This window comes from Argiope bruennichi, chromosome 8 (assembly GCF_947563725.1).
Source record: "Argiope bruennichi chromosome 8, qqArgBrue1.1, whole genome shotgun sequence".
Lineage (NCBI taxonomy): Eukaryota > Metazoa > Arthropoda > Arachnida > Araneae > Araneidae > Argiope > Argiope bruennichi.
The window spans coordinates 45,685,078-45,701,590 of NC_079158.1; the positions used below are offsets into that span (position 1 = coordinate 45,685,078).

General features: G+C 29.1%; 1 protein-coding gene across 10 annotated transcripts in view; it reads left to right on the forward strand.

The window, feature by feature from the left end:
* LOC129980573 (zinc finger protein rotund-like) overlaps positions 1-16,513 on the forward strand; it is a 424,990-nt gene that overhangs the window by 355,857 nt on the left and 52,620 nt on the right. For all 10 annotated transcript variants that reach the window (XM_056090935.1, XM_056090937.1, XM_056090940.1 and 7 more), the window contains one exon: positions 12,243-12,465. In XM_056090935.1, coding sequence (XP_055946910.1) covers positions 12,243-12,465 — 223 coding nt within the window. The remainder of the gene's footprint in view (positions 1-12,242; positions 12,466-16,513) is intronic.

Genomic DNA, 16,513 nt, shown 5'->3' on the forward strand with positions numbered 1-16,513 from the left:
TGAGAAGGCTCAAAATTCTTAAAATAAAAGGGAATTTCGGAATTATTATATTAATATTGTTATTATATTATATTAATATTTTTCTATTTCAATAACATAAATTTAAAAATTATAATTTAAATCACACTTAATTATTTATCATCACGGGAAGACTCAAAATTCTTAAAATAAAAGGGAATTTCGAAATTTCCACATAACCGTAGTATGTTAACTCGAATATAATGAAATAATTTGTCAATAAATAACCTATACAAAACTTATATTCTGTAACTTTGCGAATAGTTTCTTATTTTTTGTTTGGCAATTTTAATTTGCTATATCATTTGTAAAACCCGATTGTTTAAATTTTATTATAAAATTAAATACCTGATTGTAATTCTTATTAGCTCGTGACAGTTCAATTATTAATAAATGCTGTAAAATTTAAAATGTTTACTTTTCCTCAGTTGATATTTCTTTGATAAGAAATTAAAAACCAAATGAAATTTTCAAAAGAATGATTACATAATTGCTCTAAGTGTGTAAACGTGCATCATTAAGTTAACAATCAATCAAATCACTTTCGAGCTTTTCATTGCTGATATTTGTTGATCTGTCTATTAATGATACGATAATTGTTTCAGCAAATATTCTTAAATGGTTTGTTGATATTTCTAATTGTTTCAGTAAATGGAAGATAGTTAGGAGTTGTTTATTATTTGAATGTTTGTTTAGTATATTCATATAATTTTCTGTAATAACATTTTAATTGCGTATGTTTACGAACTATTATAATTAATTGACTTGTATTATAAACTAAATAACAACTTTTAAATCTTAATTTTAAAATTCTGTGCTTAAGTTAGAAGGAAAAGTCATGCGCAAATTCAACTGAGCTGTTTGAGTATTAGACAATGTATTTACTGTTGTTGAAAAAATGATTATTTTTAGGATTATAATTCAATCATTAATTTAAATTTACTTCAATTTTAATCCCGAAATTGATGATTCTGACTATTTCCATTTTTTATATAAGAGATTAGTTTTAGATTTTTTCCCAAAAAATAAATATATCACATTTTCCACAGTATTATTTTTCTCCATTATGTATGCATTTTTATTTTACTTTTTTCTTACAAGAAGTATTGGCATTTTTTTGTGCTTTCTCCAAAGTTTTTATTTTAAGAAAAGATTGCAGTAAAGGCATTTTTCAAAAAAAATGTTATAAAACTGATCCTGAAATCATGACGGGTGGTAAAAGGTTATTAAAACATTTGCTATAAAACAATGTATGGTAGAAGTATTGTATTGAATCTCAAAGTACTAGAAACAGAAATTAAATTTAAATCTCAGTTGTCGCCTTACAGCATCCTTTACTAGTTTCTTCACTGTAAAATTGTTACCTTATCCTTTACAAGAGTTTCTTCACTGCAAAATTGTAACCTTATCCTTTACGGGAGTTTCTTCCTGCAAAATTATTACCTTATCCTTTACGAAAGTTTCTTCACTGCAAAATTACTAGCTGATCTTTTACGAGAGTTTCTTCACTGCAAAATTTTTACCTTATCCTTTAAAAGAGTTTCTTCACTGCAACAATTTTATCTTATCCTTGACAAGAGTTTCTTCACTGCAAAATTGTTACCTTAACATTTACGAAAGTTTCTTTTCTGCGAAATTATTACCTTATTCCTTAAAAATATTTCCTTAAGCAATGTTAATTGCAAGCTAATAATAATAAATTATAAATATATAATATAAATAGATACAAAAAAGAAAAACAAGAAATTTAATTCTATTTTTTTAGTTCACTAATAAATGTATGTTCACATTTTAAAATTCATTCTCCAGTTTAAATGTATTAAAAATGTTTATTTCCTATTATTTTTCCGCAAGAGAAGAAAAACTGAATTTATTAATTAATTCAAAACTTGAAACATTTTTCCTTATTAAAAAAGTAATTTATAGTACCCACGTGGCGAGAATTTTCTTCTGAGGTTGATTCTTATTCGGGTGCACGACAGCATTTCAAGACAAAATCATTATTTCATTGTGATTTGTGGTAGATTACGAATCAAGCATTTTTTATCCATTGTTTGTTTGCTTGACTTGTAAGACAATAAATCATAAATAAGAATTCATTATCACATGATAACGATGTCGTATCGAAACGCGTCATTTGTAATCAAAACTGATTATTACACGAAGAAATCTACGTGAAGATAATTTTTTTCGTCCAAAAACGTTCTACAGATTTAAATTATGTTATCAAACTTAACCATTATGTTGGAGGACCTTATGATGAGTTATATCTGTACGAGGTACCTATGTTTTGACAATGAGCATGGGTTCCCCTCATTTTTATTCAGGTGGTTAGTAGGAGAGAAAATACCGCAACGCCCGAGTAATCTGGGCGTATCGAGGATTTCACCTCTCATACGAACAAACTGCTTTCAAGTTGTCACTTCGACTATTTCCTTTTCAATTTGAAAAGAAAATGTCTTTGTAATATTTTTTATTATTATTATTCTGTCTGAGTCTTCTGATTTCAGATAAAGTGCGGGAAATATTTCATTTTCTTTGGCTAAAGCAGCAGTTATTTATGGATCCTTATAAGATTGAATTGTGTAAGATATATGTCAGCTTACTGCGAAAATGTATATTTTACAAATGTAACAAAAAAGCTGGATTTTATAAAATACTGTTAATCTTAAGATTTTTTATGCCCTGTTTTGTGTTATAACAAGGAAAAGCTATCTGAATGTCAAATAATTCAATCTCGAGAATGTGGGGGGCTTCCACCTTTTAGAGGATCCTAAAATCATTTTTAGGCCTCTCTGAACATTATAACACACACACACATGCAAATGGAACATTTAGATAAATGAAATTTGGTATGTAGTCTTTACACCCAAAACTGTAATTTCGGATCATGTTTTCTGCTAAGCTGGCCGATGGAAGTCCGTCTGTCTCTCCTTCCTTGTGTGCGTTATTTCCGTAACTCATAAACGAAATTAATTAAACGCACAAAATATAACTGAATATCGTATCGAATATGCTACCGTATTTATATATATTAATGGTTGCATTTATTATATAACTAAAACTTTATACAATTACATATTATATATTAACTATTATATATAAGTATGCATATTTTTAATTGTATATAAATATTAATTATGGATTGATTGTCCATCGATCTGTCGGTTCTTGCGTTTTTTAACGCGGTAACTCAAAAACAATATTAGATAAATGAAATTTTGTATGCATTTTTAACGCTGAAATTGTAGAAACATGCATATATCTGAAGCTTAGATAAATCAAAGGTAAGGCGTCCAAAATATATATACTTTATGTTTTTATTATTTAGAAAATTAAATTCAAAAATGTACCTTAAAGGTAATAAAATTGTCGCTATGATTTATTTTTTTAATAGAAGTGCTGATATGTCATTTTTTGTCTTCAATATAAATATATTTCTTTCTAATTTACATGATGAAGAAGAACTTAAGAAACCAATTGTGCTCCTGTAGGACGCTTTAATGCAGCTAATTAATTTAATTTTGCAAATCTATTGCAAATTTGACAGGTGGAAAAAGAATCTGATGCCAGAACATCGTAAAAAATTATGTGTAAATGGATACTGATTACCGTGTGAAACTGCTTGTCTTGTGACTATAACATCTGTTCAATTATATATAAAACTAAAAATATAACTTAATTAAATAATTTTTTACGGAGTGTACCTATATCGAAATTCAGAGGCAGGTGTGGTTTAGGCGAAACATTTGTATTGAAGTTCAGCTGTCGTGACTTTTCTGACTGTTAAATGAATCCACGCAATATTTTTTCTCTTTATAAAATATTTTAATTGATTGCAAATTGTAAGTCAGATAGAAATTCCGATTTTAATGTTTGTCGATGGCGTCACAATTTTTGATTATTGAAAAAACGGAGAAAAATTCTTCCAAAGACAAAAAAAAAAAAAAAAAAAAAAAATCCCTCAACAAATTTTGTTTATTTTGCTTGAAAATAATTATTCAATGTTGTATCGACTTTTTTTTCTGATTTTCATTTATTCTCTGATAATGCTTTAGATCATTTCTTAATTTCATGAGGGTAATTTTTCTTATTAATTTTCAAGGAATTGTAACCCAATTCATTTGTCAATAAAAATCGTTTAAACCAGTCTTTTTAACAACTGTTAATTATTAGAGGAAAGTATTGCTTGACTTGATTATTCCTTGATTTCGATATTTAATAAGTTAAAGTTAATTAACTTTGCATATTCAGGAAACTTGTTCCAGTTATTTTTGTCTAATTATGTTGATAGTCTTTTTTATTAATCTAATTAACTATAAGTATTGATAAAAGGGATAAGAAAATAAGTTTTTTTGTTTATAAAAAGTATATGCGCATGTTGTATTATTTGAAATAATTACTTATACTAACAATCCTACATGCTTTATTTAGTACTGTCCTTTGGACCTCTTTATGTCGTTTTCGTTGGATAATTTTGGTATCATTAGACCCTCAGGATCATAATAAAATCAAACGTTTTGCTTTTCAAATATTCAGATTAGACCCACCGGATCATAATAAAATCAAAAAAAAATTTTAAAAATATTCAGACTAAGTCAAAATTTGTATTTTAGATTTAAAAAAAGGGGATTTTATTGCCAAAGCATGCCAATTTAATTTTAAAATCCAATTTTAGATTTGCTGCAGGAAAAAAAGGTGTAATGTAAAATTTTATGTCACACAACTTTAGCTATGTAATTGTGACGTTGCATCAGATGAAGCAATTCTAAAGATTTAAAACAAACGTATTAAAATGATATAAGACATAAACCCTTCAAACTTCAAAACTACTTATTTTGAAAAAAAAAATATCGTAAAAACAAAATAGGAAATATAAACTTTAGATACCTAAAATGGAAATTTTGAAAAAGAAAATTAATATTTCAATCAGAATTCGGCCTTTAAACGTAGTAGCATTTTTGCTCATAAACAAACCTTGCCGTTATCTATACCAAATCAAAAGTATGGAAGAATTCTTTAATTATATGCTACAACCCAGAAGTCGACAAGTTTTGAACTGGTTATGACTCCGGAAATTGACCAATCACCTTCATAGATTATGAGCAATTCGAGCAATCAACGTCCTTCTTTCTGAATTTTTTTCAAACTCTCTTGTAGTTGGTTGCAAATAACAAAATTTGACCTCAAATACTAATTCCAAATTGTTTGCTTTCCATCGTGGGCGTTGCAATGACAGTAAATAATTGGTTGTTCTTGAACTATGCTTAACATTTGAATACCATTAAAATATACTTACGTAGTTTGGAAAGTTTCAAAAAGTGTGATTTGTTATTTTTTAAAATAGAGAAAGCTCTGAATTGACAATTGTAGTTACTTTGCTTTCTTTTAATTAACCCTTAGCACTCGGATGGTGCCTCTTACTCACCATTCAAGACGGTGCATCATTTTGACGTTTTATTTATTTATTTTTTAAATTTTTATTGTTAAAATTGTCTACAGAGTTGTAAGAAGTTGTAGATTACTTTTTCGGGGAAATTCAACTTAAAACAAATGTATATTTTTATTTTTTGGAACACTAAACAAGGTAGGTATTGGGGAGGATAACTACGCATCGAATTACTTTTCCGAATATCGAGGGTTAATCCTACATCATTACTGGTAAAATTTGAAAATAAATAAATAAAATTAAAAAAAGTGATCATCAATTTTTTTTTCTTTGAGAATTTAAATAAAAAAGGTCTCGCAAACGTGGCCTTATCCAGATCTTCAGGTTATTGTTTGTCATTTCAAAAGCTTTGATAAAAATTCATTTTCAAAACATCATTATTTAACTATCACTATTATTTTTTTCACTAGACATGAAAAAAAAAGCTTCTATTTTGACTAAAAAGCAAAATAAATAATTTTAAAGGATTATAAAGCAACTTTAAATAAATAAAAAAATTAATTATATTTTGAACATTTCTTGCAAACAAACTATTGTTTTTGTTGAATTTTTTTTTTAGCATTTAAAGCGAATATTTTTTAATGCCAAACTTCATTAAGGAATTGTTATTGAATAAACATGCGATTATTGACTTTTTTTCTTCTGATTATTCTCTGTATATTCAATTTTCTTATGCGTTTACTCATAATATGTTTACTCATGAGCGTTTTTAAATTAAAGCTTTCACATGCATTAAGTTTCGACTTAAGGATACTATAAAGTAATATGTAATAGTTAAAGTTCATTTTCGGAAAATTTTATACTTAAAGCTCTTCAAGCTAATAGTTAAAAGCTTTTTTTGTAGTAGCCAGGAGTTAGCAAATAGTTAAGCTTTTTCGTGTGCCGACTCCACTTTTAAAAGAGATTGGATTATTTGATTTTTATTGCAAAGGATTGTATGAAATATGACATTTATCCGTAATATTTATTTTTAATAAGACAGTTTCTAAATCTAAATTTAGATCAAAGGACTTTTGGAAAGTTCCTATAAAATTTCTGATGTAATACTTGTTTTTTCGTCAAATATTTTCAAAGCAATATAGAAGAGCTCATAAAAAAATTCGATGGCGCAGAAATATACTTTTTCGTTGTTTGTTATGAATATGTATTTAGTTAATTTAATAATAAATAGATTATAGAATAGTGCATTGGGGTAATAAAAAAATGGAAGTGGTAAAAAATTATGAAAAAATGTTGACATGCTAAAATTAGAGCATTGGAATGAGTAGAGAAACATATAACATAAATATTAAAAATCGTTATTCATTGGAGGCCATTTATCTTTATTTTAAACAGAATGCATTGAACATTTGCTTGATAATGTATTTAAACAGTATTTCATTTGTATTTAACGAAATATATTCGATTCCTGCCTTGATGAAGGTTTGAAATTTTTAAAAATTTATATTCATATTGCTGCCATCGAAATTGTGCGATTTTTAAAAATTTATGTTCATGTTGCTGCCGTTGAAAGTGTGCGATTTTTTAAAAAATTATATTCATGTTACTGCCATTGAAATTATGCGATTTTTAAACATTTATGCTCATGTTGCTATCATTGAAAGGGTGCGATTTTAAAAAAAATTTTCAAGTTGCTACCATTGCGATTTTTTAAAAATTATTTTCATACTGCTGCCATTTTAAGTGTGCGATTTTTAAAAATTAATGTTCATATTGCTGCCATTAAAAGTGTTCGATTTTTAAACATTTATGTTCATGTTACTACCACTGAAATTGTGCGATTTTTAAAAATTTATGTTCATGTTGCTGCCATTAAAAATGTGCGATTTTTAATAATTTATATCCATGTTGCTGCCATTGGAAGTGAGCGATTTTTAAAAATTATGTTCATGTTGCTGCAATTGAAAGTATACGATTTTTAAAAATTTATGTTCATATCGCTGCCATTAAAAGTGTGCGATTTTTTTAAAAAAATATATTCATGTTACTGCTATTGAAAATGTGCGATTTTTAAAAATTTATATTCATGTTTCTGACATTGAAAGTGTGCGATTTTTAAAAATGTATGCTCTTATTGCTGCCTTATCTGAAAATTTATCCAATTCGCAACACGATTGATTTCTCCTACCTCTGATCAGTTATTAATATAAATTTTAATATGGAAAGTATCACGAAAAAGTGCAACTTTAAAATATAAATAATGTAAATACATTGCACTTTAAGTGACCAACCATTGTATAAAATACGAGATTTTCCGTAGGCGCTATACTATTAACATCTAGTTTTTAATTTAGATAGTGTTTCTTCGTTACTGCTTGTAAATTGAAATTCACATTTTTATTTCGAAAAATATATGTAATTAATTCGGAACATTTTTCTAACCGTTTAAGCTGAAATTAGTACAATAATAATTTCTGCAATAATTAGAGTAATTCTCTTGCAAATTACACCAAAAGTATGAATTTGTAAGCAGTCGAGGAAATTTAGCCATATCTGTCAGGCTCCTGGACAGATATGGTGTATATATAAGTAATTATATATATAATAATAATCGTTAAATTAATTATTCCATTGACTTGGAAAACACGGTGATTCGATTGCTGTTCAAAAAATATATAATACAAATATAATGAACAGCAAACGTTATAAATGTATAATCAAACATAAAAATATATGATAAATTTTGCAGACTATAGTAATTTTATCAAAAAAAATATTTCTTAAAGACAATTGTAATTTTGATATTGAGAAAAATTATAAGAAAATGAGATAGTTCTTTTTTTTTCATTACGAATTTACAAAAATGTTCAAATAATTATGATTAAATCAACATATTAATTATGTTTAAAACAGAGATGATTTAAACTTAGTAGACTTAATAATTTATATAGTGACCAAAGGCCATTATTAGCTAAATGTCCTGCATTGTCCTTTTATTTATTCGAAAGCCGAATAAGTTTTAATTATTTAAATTAAATTTAATTATATAAGAATCTATTTGGGCATGGAGCTTAAATTATATGTTTCAGACTCCAGTCGGGTATTAGATATTCTTTAACTGCATTTGTAGACTTAACAAAGCGTTTTTCTTTTGTTATCTCTATTTTGCTGCTTGCAATTTCAAACCGAACTATGTTCTTCAATCTAGTTTTTCTATAAGTTCAATGATATTTTCCTAACCTAAATTATTCAATTGCTGTTCAAAAAATATAAAGAATTACGTTTCTCAACTAACAGCAAAGTTTCATAAAATGAGTTAGCAAAAATATAGAATCCAATATATGTACACGGATCCGTACTGAATAAGCTTTACATAGTGTCATTAACTTTGTTTTTTGTGCTTTTTCTATAAGAATAATATTAATTCAATTGTTACTCAGACCACGTTTATTTACCCTTATGAAATCGAAAACAAGAAAATAATGAGATGAGTAGTTTAGATTTACAATTTTGTTGTGAAAACAATCAGAGACGTTGAATGGAGTGTCACTATTGATTGATTGCACCGATAGTGCATTGTCCACGGATACCGAACAATTGCGAACAATTGCTTTCGAGATAAATTTGATACTCGTTAAAATCGCTTGCCGTTGACAGCTAGGGTACATGCGTTTACGCATCACTAAAGTACAAAAGTTCCGCAGAGAAATTGTTCTTAAATTGCTGCTTTGATATTATTCACAAGTGTCATGTTTAATTTCCCACAAAATTCCACGAATTCAGTTTATACCTTAAATTCCACTTTGGCCATCCATTTTGAGGATGGTTATCTAAAGATAGCTCTGATTTGGATTTTTTAAAAATGACAGAATTGTATTTTTTTTTATTTCATTTGGATCGAAATTATATTCCCTTGTCATGCATCGTCGCTGCTTCGTATCATAATGTCTAATCATTTATCGCTCATGTGCAGTGAACCACTGTCCGATTTCCATCAAAAGTAGTTATACAGACGGTGTAAGAATTTTAGTTTTTAATGATGAGCTTCCGTTGTAATGAAATTTGATATTGTAATTATTTATGTTGCATTGTCACAACAGTATAAAACTATTTTTAACCGTTTTACGTTTTTGTCTGCTTTTCCAACTTGTTGGATAGATTAGGATTTAATATGAGATCCACGCCTGATATGTAAACGCATAGATAGATGCTAATCTCAGAAGTGGCTGGTCGCCATCCTGTTACATCATCCCAATCATGATTTATGCAAAAGCGTCGTTTCCTATTTTATGGTTTCCATTATAAATTTCTTTTTTTTTCTGTCTTTTCTTGTAAATTGTAATGACCAAAATTAACATGAGTATGTTGTCTTCTTTGGTAAATTGTGAGGCTAAACTGCGCATCAATATGCCGTTTTTTCTTGTGAATTGTGATGGCCAAAATTAACATCTATATGCTGCTTTTACTAGTGAATTGTGATCTAAACTAGATATCAGTATGCTGTCTTTTCTGATGCATTGTAATGGCCACAATCAACATCAATGTGTTGTCTTTTCTTATGAATTGTGAAAGTCGAAATTAACATTAGTATGCTGTCTTCTCTGGTTCACTTGCGAGCTAAACTGGACTCAATATGCTGTCTTTTCTTGTGTTGGCCAAAATTAAGATCAATGGGCTGTCTTTTCTGGTGAATTGTGAGGCTAAACTGGGCATCAATATGCTGTCTTTTGTTGTGAATTGTGATGGACAATGGTTTGGTTAACTTGCGAACTAAACTGGACTCAATATGCTGTCTTTTCTTGTGAGGGCCAAAATTAAGATCAATGGGCTGTCTTTTCTGGTGAATTGTGAGGCTAAACTGGGCATCAATATACTGTTGTTTTGTTGTAAATTGTGATGGACAAAACTAACATCAATATGCTGTCTTTTCTTGTGAATTGTGAGGCTAAACTGCACATTAATATGCGGTATTTTCTTGTGAACTCTAATGGCAAAATTAACATCGATATGTGGTATTTTCTGGTGAATTATGATTACCAAAATTAACATCAGTGTATTGTCTTTTCTTGTGAATTTTAATGGCTTAGTTGAAAATGTGACGCTTTTGTAATCTTTTTTTGCATTATTTACAGAAATTAAAACTTATGTATTGGTAAGCAGCTTAAAATATATTCAGATATTATAAATTCATTGATATAATATTATACAGACTTTTCATACAGTAACCAATGATTTAGTTAATTGAAAATAACTTTAATATGCAGAATTTATTTTCAGCAACTCAGAATTCAAAGAAATTACGATGTTTTTAAGAAGGAAAGCACCAAATTATTACAAATCCCCAGATAGACATGGTAAACATTGCAAATAATGCTATGTATTGTCATTGAGGAAATGGGTAATTGCAGTGATGCGTCAATTATAATTAATATAATATTTTGTGATGGTTATTAAGATCTTAACTACCTAAGTCTGTTAACTCCTTGAATTGCAGTTTATTTTCAGTCAACACGGCTCAGATAGGCAGTTTAATTTTCTTAGTTTTAAGAGGAGGGATTAATGTAGAAGCTTACGTTTTTTCTTTATAAATTTTTTTTTCATAAATAAAATATTAAAAAGTAATAACTGTTAATAATGTTTGACGAGTGAAGATCATCTTGCCAATTTCTGAAAAAAGTTCATGACGATCTGGATTCGTCATTTTAGTTCAAGGAATTAACAGACATTTTTGATGCAAACACTTATCTAATGCATATCTTTATTTTAAATATATGTATCAACAAAGCATTCAAATTTTTCTGTCGGTTTGTTCGATGTTTGCAGTAAACCCACAGCTGATATCATAAATGTTGAAATTCTGTGCAGTTTACGTGATTGAGAATTTGCTATTATCTTTTAGTTTTCGCTTCTGCTATTGTCTATGTCTACCTAAATTTGCTATGCAAAACTGATCCATGTCTAATTAGTTTCACAAAAGATTACTTTTAATGCAATAATGAATTTTCGAAAACTGAAGCGTCAGAATTTTTCTGTAATGTTTGCTCAAAATTGCCGCATCTCAAAATGTGCGTTGTAATTCCATATTTCATAATTTCGTTCATTTGATCCAACGTGAAAAAACTAAGTGACCTCTCTCTAATATTTCATGGAGTCGCTACATCAGACGATTAATCTAATAATTAAAATCATACTTGTAAGTGGATGTTCTTACCATTAGAATAATCGTTATCGGTTCTCAGATGCAGAAAACCTTCTCCATATCTGCGCATGCGTTATTCGGCTTTTATTTCACCAAAATATATTTGATAAAAGATGGTAAAAGAAGGTTTTATTTTTTGTAAGCAATGCTTTGAAATGTTACACATATTTAAAATAAAAAAAAAATAGTATAATTAAAAAAAGTAATTTATAATTTAAAAAAAGGTAACTAAAAATCAGCATCGGAAAGGAATAGCTAAAAAAAACCGCACCTAACAAATATATCTGGTAAAATTCTCATCTTGCTTATTGCGTATCTCCCTTTTGCCGAATCAAATTGTCCAAAAGAAGTAGACATAGGTTTCTGAAAGGAACAGTTGATGAAAAACCTAAGAATGTTCAATTTGGGATTTGAAAGAAAAAAAAACTTTAAAAGGTACATATCTTAAAATAATCGCATCTATCTAAATATTTATTAAAGGATTTTATTTAATTCCTTCTTCAATTCTTAATAATATGGATGTGTATGTATTTACCGTAATAGTTCTTCAACTGTATTCCATCGACCTAATCATTCGGTTGTTTCTGTCCCCCACTTCATTTCTCTGGCGTGACTGACGCGACGTTTTCTTTGCAGATCTTCATGCACAAGTCTGCGATGCAGCACCACTCCCGGGAGGCTCATCGAGGCGACATCAAGCCCTACCAGTGCCAGCAGTGTCTGAAGTCATTCTCCTCCAACCACCAACTGCTGCAGCACATTCGCATCCATACCGGAGAGAAGCCCTACAAGTGTTCCTACTGTGACAGGAGATTCAAGCAACTCTCGCACGTGCAGCAGCACACCAGGCTGCACACGGGTAGGTGGCTCTCTGTCTTTCGAAAACATTACTTAGGAAAGTATATTTATATTTGGTATAAAATGGCATCAGTTTATGAAATATCTCATTCATATGATAAATATATCTGCTCATATCATCCAGTATCTAATTGCACACTCCTCTTTTGTTCTTTGCGTCACTGTTCATGTCATCTAGACTTAACTGCAAACTATTTTAAGTTGCCCCATCCGTCGTTGCTCATGTTATCTAGAACCTAACTGCAAACTGTTTTAAGTTATACCCATCCATCACTGCTCATGTTATCTAGAACCTAACTGCAAACTGTTTTAAGTTGTACCAAACCGTCATTCCTCATATCATCCAATATCTAAATGCAGTCTGGCAGTGCCTACAGTGCATATATTCTATTCTGTAACTGGATAACAATATAATAAACACATATTCTCTCACATTATTCAAAGCCGTAAAAAACTGAGAAGGAACCAATTATAATTTAAGGTTATAGATTTCTTGAATACTGTCGCATTCGGGAAAAGCATAGTCAAATGTATGCCTTTTTATGTTACAACTTGATTAGAAATTTTAACTGTCGCATTCGGGAAAAGCATAGGCGAATATGAGTCTTTTTCTATTACAATTTTATTAGAAATTCTAACCATGATCTTGGGCAAAAACATAGGTGAATATGTGTTTTTCTTGTGACAATTTATTAGAAATTTTAACTGTCGCATTTGGGAAAAGCATAGGCAAATGTATGTCTTTTTTCTGTTACAGCTTTATTGGAAATTATAACTGTCGCATTTGAGAAAAGCATAGGCAAATGTATGTCTTTTTATGTTACAACTTCATTGGAAATTTTAACTGTCGCATTCGGGAAAAGCATAGGCAAATGTATGTCTTTTTCTGTTATAACTTTATTGGAAATTTTGACTGTCGCATTCGGGAAAAGCATAGGCAAATGTATTTATTTTTATGTTACAACTTCATTGGAAATTTTAACCTTCGCATTCGGGAAAAGCATAGGCGAATACGTGTCTTTTTCTGTTACAATTTTATTTGAAATTCTAACCATTATCTTCGGGCAAAAACATAGGTGAATATGTGTTTTTCTTGTGACAATTTTATTAGAAATTTTAACTGTCGCATTTGGGAAAAGCATAGGCAAATGTATGTCTTTTTCTGAGACACCTTTATTTGAAATTTTAACTGTCGCATTCGTATAAAAAATATGGCTGAATGAGTGTCTTTTCTTTAACAATTTTATTCGAAAGTTTTGATTTAGAATGATTTAACTCCAGAAATAAAGTTGTTGCTTAAATAGTTTCATGAAATGACTTTTGTACACCAACATTAGAAACTAGCATAAAAGCTAATACTATATTAACTCGTTTGCGCAATTTGCACACCTTTAGTCACAGAACAACGTGTGTTCATGATGCGCCTTTTATCTAATCTGATTATCTATGTAAATACCCAAATGTTATTGCTCAACGTTAATTTTTTTTTCTAAATGAACATTTTTATTCTCACTACACCTTTTTAAATCTGCTCATGCTCATATTTTTGCTTTTTTTAAAGACCATACATTTTTATTCTATTCTTAAAGATTCTTTATTCTGACTTTTTATAAGGATTACTTTAGGTTCAGAGTACTGAATACTTTTGCGCATGTGTTCTCGCGGAACCATTGTCGTAATTTTAAATATTTCACCAGATGCTGTTTATTGAACTTAAGTGTTTTGTGGCGCGAACTCAGATTCAAATCTATATGACAGGCACGTGTATTCACAGAAATATGGGGGGGAGGGGAATGTAATGTTATTTCTAGTAGCCAATATAGCAACTTTTCCAATGCTTTATACACTGATTGAAATTACAATGTATTATTGTCAGACACTTGTAAACTATTGGGCAACTCTTTCCTTTAAACGTTTTGACTACTCTATTTTACGTGACAATGATGGTTCCCACCCTGAATTGGGTATTGAATGGATGTCCTTATTCTTTTCGACCGTCTGTTCATTTCGAACAAATAGTGATCTGTTTTATATTTCTTTTCTTGTCTTACTTAAAAAAATCTAATATGTGGAATAATACGCTTGTTGAGAAATCCATCTTTTATTCATTCTTCTTTGATTATTTGTTGAAGAATCTAACTTAACAGATTGACTGCTCCGTTTGATTAATGTCTGAAAAGGAACTCATTCAAAAACAATGAACCTTTTGTTGTTGAAACCAAAGACGTATCTTAATTATTGCAATATTTGTATTTAGGTCAGTGAAACATTCCATCAAGCTCTGCATCAACGCCCACCGACCAATTTTGCACTTTTAAACGCTGTTGATCACATTATCTAGGAGAAGTCGATCTTATTTTTGTTTGCAAAAATCTCTAAATTGTTCTCTTCTTGTGCGCTGAACAAATCCTTTAATTCCAAAATGCAAATAGTTTGAGTCATGTCCTCTTTTTATTGTTAATAATCCATTAGCTGTGTGACGGTTTCGAAGAAATTATTCTGTGTCATTCAAAACTCAATGTAAAATAGGAAAGTGATTGTAATTTTGGATTTAAAAAAGAAAAGCTCCCCTGTTATTAGAAGTAAAATAAGTAAACAGAGTCATCATTCTTCTCTGGAGAAGTTGTGACTTGTCATCGATTTCTTTTTTCTATTTTTAACCTGAAATTCTGTAAAATATTTCTTTAGCCTATAAAAAGTCTTTAAAATAGCCTAATGTAAACCATCTTAAAACTTAGCCATTTTCTAGCAAGAGATATAGTGGTAATATTGACAGATCAATCGAGTTTTAAAATCTGGTACAGATACTGTTATACAAAGCCCTAAAATAATTAAAGATATTTCACATTATAGAATGAGAGTGTGCAACATTCAATGTTACATTTAATATTGTACAATATCCTGTAATAATCTATAATGTTGAACAATATTGTACAATATCCTGTAATAATCTATAATGTTAAACAATATTGTACGATATCTTAGACCATATTGTGCTAATTGGTTCATCTAAAATTCCATTCCAATCGCAGTTGTAATCTGCTTATCCTCTTATATCTCTGGATATTATTTTAAACATTGTCGTATTTTATGACTATATGCATGCTACCTAGGTTTATTCCTGATAAATGGGCGATCGAAAGAGGCGATATATTATATTTTTCTGTGACTTAAAATGCAGATAATGATGTTTCATACGTTACACTAAGAATTCCGATTTTTAAATGGTGTTGTGAGTTTATAACCAATTGCAATTGTAACTGCATATTTTATTTTGAGATTGTATGCTTTCTATAATTATTAAAACTATTGTCGAAAATTTAATATAATAGTTAGGATTATTTTTATAAATTCTTGCTCTTGCCCTTTCTAGAATTTTTTTCAGAAATTTGACCTTTGAATACAAAGTATGAAGGTTGAAAACAATTGAGGACTCAACAATTGATTTTTTTTTTTTTTACTACATAAGATCTTTGAAATTTTAATAAAGGGAAGTCAGTAAACAATTTGGCAAAGAAAAAAAACTCATTTTTGAAATAATTGCTTGGTATTCTGCAGCTTCGGGGCACTAATGGACATATTGCCACTTAAATTTCAATAATATATCAGACTACTACTTCAAAATCGACCTCGGAATTTTGGCAAATTTTCATGTTCGGATTTTCCTGATTCTAAAAAAACCCACTTATTTTTGTTATTATTTCAATCTATAAGTATTAGTTCAAAATAGTCACGAACAAGATATGTGAATTTCGGTACGTGGCTTTTACATCAAAATTGTAGATTTCTGTGAAAATTTTGAAAAAATAAAATCCGTTCATAAGAAGTTTGTCTGTCTTGTCTCTCCGTTCCAAGTGACCATGATAACAACAAAACTTAAAGACTTAGATAGATAAAATTTGGCACACAGTTTTAGCATCTAAAATGTTGTTCCTCGTGACATTTTAAATTAGATTTTTTGAATTGTTGATAGTTTGTTGGTCTGCGATAACATGCAAACATTTAGATAAATAAAATCTGATGTGTATTATCTAATTCTTAAACTTGTT